This window comes from Nelumbo lutea, chromosome 2 (genome assembly GCF_056320005.1).
Source record: "Nelumbo lutea isolate HS-2025 chromosome 2, American lotus-T2T, whole genome shotgun sequence".
Lineage (NCBI taxonomy): Eukaryota > Viridiplantae > Streptophyta > Magnoliopsida > Proteales > Nelumbonaceae > Nelumbo > Nelumbo lutea.
In genome coordinates this window covers 57,260,707-57,267,687 of record NC_142685.1, presented here as the reverse complement: position 1 = coordinate 57,267,687, position 6,981 = coordinate 57,260,707, and the positions used below count along the sequence as shown (strand labels likewise).

The 6,981-nt window shown below is 38.4% G+C and overlaps 1 protein-coding gene across 1 annotated transcript; it reads left to right on the top strand.

Annotated features, from left to right (window-relative positions):
- The first annotated feature begins 4,062 nt into the window (after nt 1-4,062).
- LOC148870904 (uncharacterized) lies at nt 4,063-6,032 on the top strand. Its single transcript, XM_088967432.1, has 3 exons — nt 4,063-4,438; nt 4,575-4,704; nt 5,090-6,032. The coding sequence occupies exons 1-3, from the start codon at nt 4,303-4,305 to the stop codon at nt 5,817-5,819; spliced, it is 996 nt and encodes a 331-aa protein (XP_088823558.1). The 5' UTR covers nt 4,063-4,302; the 3' UTR covers nt 5,820-6,032.
- The last annotated feature ends 949 nt before the right edge of the window (nt 6,033-6,981 follow it).

The window sequence follows — 6,981 nt, the reverse complement described above, 5'->3', positions numbered from 1 at the left end:
ATGAACTTTTATGTAAGGACTCTTTTCTTATATGGTTATAAGTGGATAATTTCATATGCTAAAAAATATTTAATGAAAATTTCAGAAAAAAAGAATAAAGTATATTTACCAAAATTGAACACCTTACAAACTGTGGGCCCCAAATCGAACATCACCTCAATTGAATTGCTTGGCTGCCTAAAAGTTTTTTTCAGTCACGAGTTGAAAATGAAACATAGTGAATTAAAGCCACCCTAGACCACGTAAACGTCTTGCCAAAAAAAAAAAAAAAATTAAGACCACTTAAACGTCATGGTTGAATTGTGCGTTAGACATGAAATTTTTCATAAATAGAAAAATAAAAAATGAAAGCAAATGGAAAGAAAGACGGTGAGTAGATGAGATGATGATATGATGGAAATAGATGGGAGGGACCCAGTCAGGGTGATGGTGTGTTGTGTTCCTTTCGTTCACATTACTTTCCTCCCTAGAAGCTTCGATTTCACATATATATTTGATCAAAATCAATACAAATCATTAGCGTATCACACATACAAGATGGGTGGGGTCTAACTCCTCATCTGATCCACAAGTCTCAAGAAACATCGATGTTTTCTTCTGTGGTTGGAACTTCATAATTGGTCATTTATTAGGAACCGTTTGGGAGGGTTAATTTCTGCATTGAATGAATTAGCGTTTATTGATCCATTTCGGAATAACTGGGAAGTTACTTAACGATATACAGCCTCTTTTCGGTTTATGTAAGCCTTTTTCTTCCGGCTTTCTAGTTTTTTATTTTTATTTTTATCAAACATGGCTCAATCAGGTTTCTCAGCAAGAAGCTATTGTGTGAAAGCCCTCTAAATAAATATTTAGACGGGACTTTTCTTTTTAGTTTTCATGACTAAAATTCAATGAATTGAGTGACTTTTATTGTCCCACATTGAGGGGTTTTTAACCAAGCCTGGGCTGGTTCATTGGTTTGTTAGCTGATTTGTTCCAGCGTTGATGCAGGCGATGTTTGGCGTCAATGTTGTTGCTCCAGAAAACGGTGATACTAATGTGTTACATTGGAAAAATCGGTATTTCAAAAAACGGTAACATGTTTGGAACCATTTTTCCATAAAAAATAGTGTTCTAAACCACACTTTAGAAATTGAGAAGGCATAGTTTGGAGAAATGCTGAATTCAATGTTTTCTCAATTTGGAGCTTGTTGCTGCGAGAACATGATGTGGCAGTGACATGGACTCCATATAATGGGTACTAGTACTAAAAACAGATATAAAGCAGTAGTACCAAACAGAAAGTGTTGCTGTTGCCCCAAAAAACTTCCTAATTGACAGCAATATTTTCAAACAAAAAAGAAATACTGTTTTTTCAGAAAACGGTATTTTATGCAGCATCGATGCCAAACATATATGCAGAATCCAATCTTGCAATCGACACTTTGGAGAAAAAGGGGTAAGAGGAAATTATGAGGTGCATAACACTGAATACCAAAAATAAATTGAAGGGTCTTTTATTGATTTCTCGGCCACATAATTTTTTATTGATTTATACATGAAAACAATGACAAATGGGAAATCTTTCATAAGTAGGGGTTTGAGTAAATAAAATTTATGAGGTGGGGAAAACCATTAACTTCCCCCATCAAAAGCCATGAATCAATATAAATTATAAATTACAAACGATTGGTGACCCATCTTTATTAAAGATGATTGTGCCAATTTTAACCTTATCATGTAATAAAAAAATAAATAATAAAGTACGTGAAGGTATAGTGATTAACCCAACATCAACTATGCAGCCATTAATTGCTTTCCATTTGTTTGCATTGCAAATCTGAATCAAATACAAATTTTGCACTTGATCCAGTTTTACATCTCTATGATACAAAAATTAATTTGCACTTTTTGTCTCATTTACCTGTAAATTTTGCATTTCATGAACTGCTGTAAAATTTGTCCCAGCTTCTTCTAACCTCATTTCTCTCTCATATAAAGTGGGAACCATATCATCTCACTCCCAAACAAATAACCTTCCTCCTAACTCCATTCCCTTGCTTATAAGGTGGAAACTACATCATTTTACTTCTTACAAACAAATAAGAACAAAAAGTAAGCCAAATATAATTTGAATTCAGCCTGTTTGTACACTCATGCATTTTCGGATTTTTCTCATTTGCACCGCAATCAAACGCCAAACACAGGCTTAGGCGAATAAGCCATCCAATTCAGCCACTTGAACTGTTTTCAAACAGCCCCTAAACACAGGGGTGATTGGCACTGCAATGCAATTGGATACACAGTATACACTATACAGGATGCGTGGCCCACTATGACCAACATGGGTTTTGTGGTTGGTGGCCCATCTCTTGGATGGATGGGCATGTATGACCATTAGGGGTCGTTGGATGCCAGTTGCAACAACATCTTTTACAGACAATTCTCCCTGTTAGACTGTGAGTATGTTGTTTTGTCTAGTCTAGCAAAGCTAGTAGGGCTAGTGTTCCCACTTCCTGCTCTTGTGGCCTTAATGGGTCCAGTCTTAGTAGCTCATTGAAACCTGCCTTTTTAGCCTTTTCAAATGGACCCACCATTGGGCTAAAGCCTAACATGGCCACTGCCCAGATGCATTTTCCATAGACTCACAGAGACTGCAAAGAAGGAAACTGACAAACAACAATAAAGAAACATGTCTGGCCAATGCCCAGATCAAAGATAAGGTGGAAACGATGGGACTGAGTCGACTCAAACTTCCAAACCAATGTTCTTAAGCCTTATTGGGCCATCAACATTGCACTTCTCAAGTTGTCAGAGTGCATCGGAAACATCTTCCATATTTGTCATGGAGAGATATACTCAAAACACGGTTGATATGTGCTGTGGGGTGTCCATGGAATACACTCTGTGGGGCGCCCATGCAAATTCCTGAGTCAAGGCTGGACCTGGACCTACATCCACCTTGACCCGGATGATGAACTGAACTGGGTAAAACAATAGAACCAACAGAACCGGATCTCACTAAACCAGACCATTTTATGGTGAAAAGATGTAGTAATTAAGGACCTAATTTGTGAATCATCTTCAGAGTTTGGAACTTTGGTTTGATTCAAGCAACTGAAAACCCACATTTGTTGAGTTTTCTTAGTCTAGAATGAATAAAATAGTAATCCAGCCAAGATATATAAAAGGGTGATTATGATATGGTGGTATTTGCTCCTACAGTAGATAAGCAAAAAGTCAACTTATAGGCTGGTTGGGACCATGGCATTGATTGATTGATTTTTTTAATTCAGGGTCTGATTGGTTTTTTCTGGAACCGAGATCTTCCACAAGGAGGTCCATACGATTTGTCACATTGGGCCCCACTTCTGATATATCAATTGTATAAGAAAAAGGGACCACCAGGAAAGACAAAATGATCCAATGTATTACAACAACCATATAAGGTATAATGGTTTCCCCACTGTCCGTAGGTGTTAACTCATGATTGATTTGACAGTAGCCATGACGTTGGGGAGAGTCACAGACTCACAAAAGTAGCCATGGGCCTAGACAGTTGGGAACATCTGAACTACCGATTAGGCGCAAATGGTTTACAATCGATGGGCCCGTCTCTTTTTAGGTTAGGTCTGTCGTCGTGGCAATCCTTGACTCAATCCACCTTACAATTCTTTTTTCTCTCTTTCTCCCCTCTCTCACCTGCACAAACATGAAACACCCATTAACCCGGGTTGGCATTTGGAACTCGGACCGGGTTTGATCCCCTAATCAGCATCAAGCCATCAATCACTATTGTGCCACATTAAATATAAAGGGGGGGACCCAGTCACCCATTAGACTGAAATGGAACTTTGACCATGTATAGAGTAGTATATTTATACGTATGCGGGTATATTCAAGTGTATCTAGGACTTAACAATAATAGTTGGCCTTGGCCAATGACTGGGCCCTACAGAGCTAGGCATCCTTATCAACTGATCGTTAGTCTTTGGATTCTTTGGGAGAGGAGGAGAGAGAAGGAAGAAGAAACCAAAGTAAGGCTTAGATGTAGGGTTCCAATGTATGGGGGAGGGATTTATTTATGAATTATGATGGAAAGTTCTAATAGAAATAAGAAATGAGTTAGAAGTAGATAAAATTTTGACAAGGCCCATCCTTTTGACTTCTTGCGTCTGTCAATAAATATATCCTCACTGTCCAAAACCTAGGTCTTCCAAAGAAAGGCACCCAATCCACTAAGACCCATTTGGAGAGGAAGATTGGTTGCTCAGAGGGTCTGAAGGAGAAGCAAAGGTTCAGAAGAGTTTCAGCAGAGAAATGGGGAGGGCTCCTTGCTGTGACAAAGCAAACGTGAAGAAAGGACCATGGTCACCTGAAGAAGATACAAAGCTCAAGGAGTTCATAGAGAAACATGGGACTGGTGGGAATTGGATTGCTCTCCCACATAAAGCTGGTAAGATTATACCAGAAAAAAAAAAAAAAAGAAACCCTTTTCATCAGTTAGAAGATTTTGATTTTCTTCTCTCTCCATCTCTCTCTCTCTCTCTTTGGGTTGTTTGTAATATATCTAATTGGTTGCTTTGTGTCAGGTCTGAAGAGGTGTGGGAAGAGTTGCAGATTGAGATGGCTTAACTATTTAAGGCCCAACATAAAGCATGGAGAATTTTCTGATGATGAAGATAGGATAATCTGCAGTCTGTATGCAAGCATTGGAAGCAGGTAGCTTCATTTCTATTTTTTCTTCTTGCTTCAAAATGTGCAGTTCTAGATCTTTTATTTATATATTTTTAATCTTTTTTCCAAAACTGGTCTGATCGTCCCTATTCTCTTTCCCTTCTCTTCCTTTGTGGAAGTTAACGAAATTCATATATCAAAGAAGGAAAAAGATGAGGAAACAAAATTGAAAAAAAAAAAAACAGAAGAGCATTTAGTAGATCGCTTTTTTTTCTGGGAAACATGCATGGTTCAAAGATTCTGCTATTTTTAGATAATTCTTCTGCATGCATGCCGAGTCTGGATCTCTCATGAATATTACTGTACAGCTTTTTCAAGAGAAAGCTCAGACATTTCTTCTTCTTATGGAACTTATTCCTTCTGGGTGCAGGTGGTCAATAATCGCTGCTCAGTTGCCAGGCAGGACTGACAATGATATCAAGAATTACTGGAACACGAAGCTGAAGAAGAAACTCATGGGAATGGTTCCTTCTCAGAGGAAACCATCTCAGCCAGCCTTACCAACTCATCTCCAAACGGCATCATCATCACCCTCACTTCCATCTTCTTCATCATCTTATGAAGGTAGCGGTACTTACTACAACCCAGGCAGATCTCTCACAGGGCTTGAACCCATTTCAATCCCATCAAATCTTCTGAGTGGCACCAATACTCACACAACAACACCAATCAGTACTCTTCTTCAGACCCAGGAGAGCTTCATGAGTTCCATGCATAATGGGTATCCAGTAAATGAGGGTCTCCTCATGTTTGGAGGCGAACCCAGTTGCAGCTCTTCTGATGGAAGCTGCAATCAGATCAGCTATGGCAAAGATATGGAGTATGAATACTGTGGCGGCCGAGGTGGTGTTACCAACAGTGAGCAAATGGATTTGGAGAGCTTTTTCTACAATGGTGTTTCCGAAGACCAGAAATTCATGGCTGAGGGTAACAATGGTGGCTGTGGCGTTGATGGGTGGACTCAGAAGCCAAATGGGGTGTGGGAGGAAACTCCATTAGATTATGGTCTGGAGGAGATTAAGCAATTCATTACCAGTAATGCCTGTAACAGCTGCTTCTTTGATGAAAACAAGACACAAGGGAGGGTCGTGTACTATTGACACTGACTGTAAGTAAAATCAGAAGATTTTAGGAGTAAGGTGGTTGCAGATTCAGATTTAGACCCATATTTGTGAGGAAGGGATTATGTTTGTGGTGAAATACTTTTGACAGTACATGGTAAAGTTACCTTTGTGCATTTCTTTTTGGGAAATGATGTATGTGCTCGTACAGTTTTTCTTCAGAAATAAATGTCATAGAAACTAGAGAAGCCATCATCATTCAAGAATCAAAACCAAGCATGCACTGTTTTTATCATTTATTATTTTATTCACTCTGTTATTTTGGTTCCATTTTTTTTTTCTCTAAAAAATTCAACCTGATCAAGCCCATTGTAGAAGCCTTGGATTTCGTGGGAATTGAAGCTTAAACAACGAGGAAAATGATAATCATGATCTCAATCGTCTCAGAAGGAAAATTTAATTTAATTTTGATTCTAAATCCATTACTACTGTGACACTCGAGGAATGCAAAACAGGAATTTGTTTTGATCTTTCAATCCTAAGGGCTGATATATGCCTACCAAAGCGTGGCCCCCACCATTGGGCCAAGAATCCAAGATTGATTTGAAAACAAATTAAATGGGTTAAACTAATCCCACTAGGGGAACCAATAATTTAAAAAAGGGTGATGAAGGAAGTCTTGAATGCAAGTCACAGAGAATCCTTCTTGGGAAGCAGCCTAGGGCTCCAAAAATGTATGATTGCAGGATTTTGATGCCTTGAGAAGGTCATTGGTTGATGGCTTTTGTTGTATGGTTGAGACAGCTTTTTCTGGGTTTTCTTTTTCTTTGAATAAAAAATCAATATTGGAAGATGTATCCACTCTCCTCTATCCATTGACCTTGTCTCTCGTCAGCCTTTTTGTTTGCATCTTCTATGGGATAATGGGTTCAATACTAGATTTAATTAAATTATTTTATCTGGGGTTTGCCAGCTATTGCTGTATAAAATAAGATAAACACAATTATTTATCATTAATAAATGAAATTGTCTAAAGCTAGGGGAGGAAAGTTGTTTCTGGGAATGTCTTTTCGAGTGAAGAGGAGGGTTAAAAGGTGAAGAGCCCACTGTAACCGGAAATAATTTTCTATTTCTTTTGGCTACTTCTTCAAGTCTGATGCACGTTTTCTAAACAAAAAGAGGATGAACAGATGAAACTTTG

Coding starts and splice junctions, on each gene's coding strand:
- LOC148870904 (XM_088967432.1), top strand. CDS start 4,303: ATGGGGAGGGCTCCTTGCTGTGACAAAGCAAACGTGAAGAAAGGACCA. Junction 4,439..4,574: donor TGCTCTCCCACATAAAGCTG/GTAAGATTATAC, acceptor GCTTTGTGTCAG/GTCTGAAGAGGTGTGGGAAG. Junction 4,705..5,089: donor TATGCAAGCATTGGAAGCAG/GTAGCTTCATTT, acceptor TTCTGGGTGCAG/GTGGTCAATAATCGCTGCTC.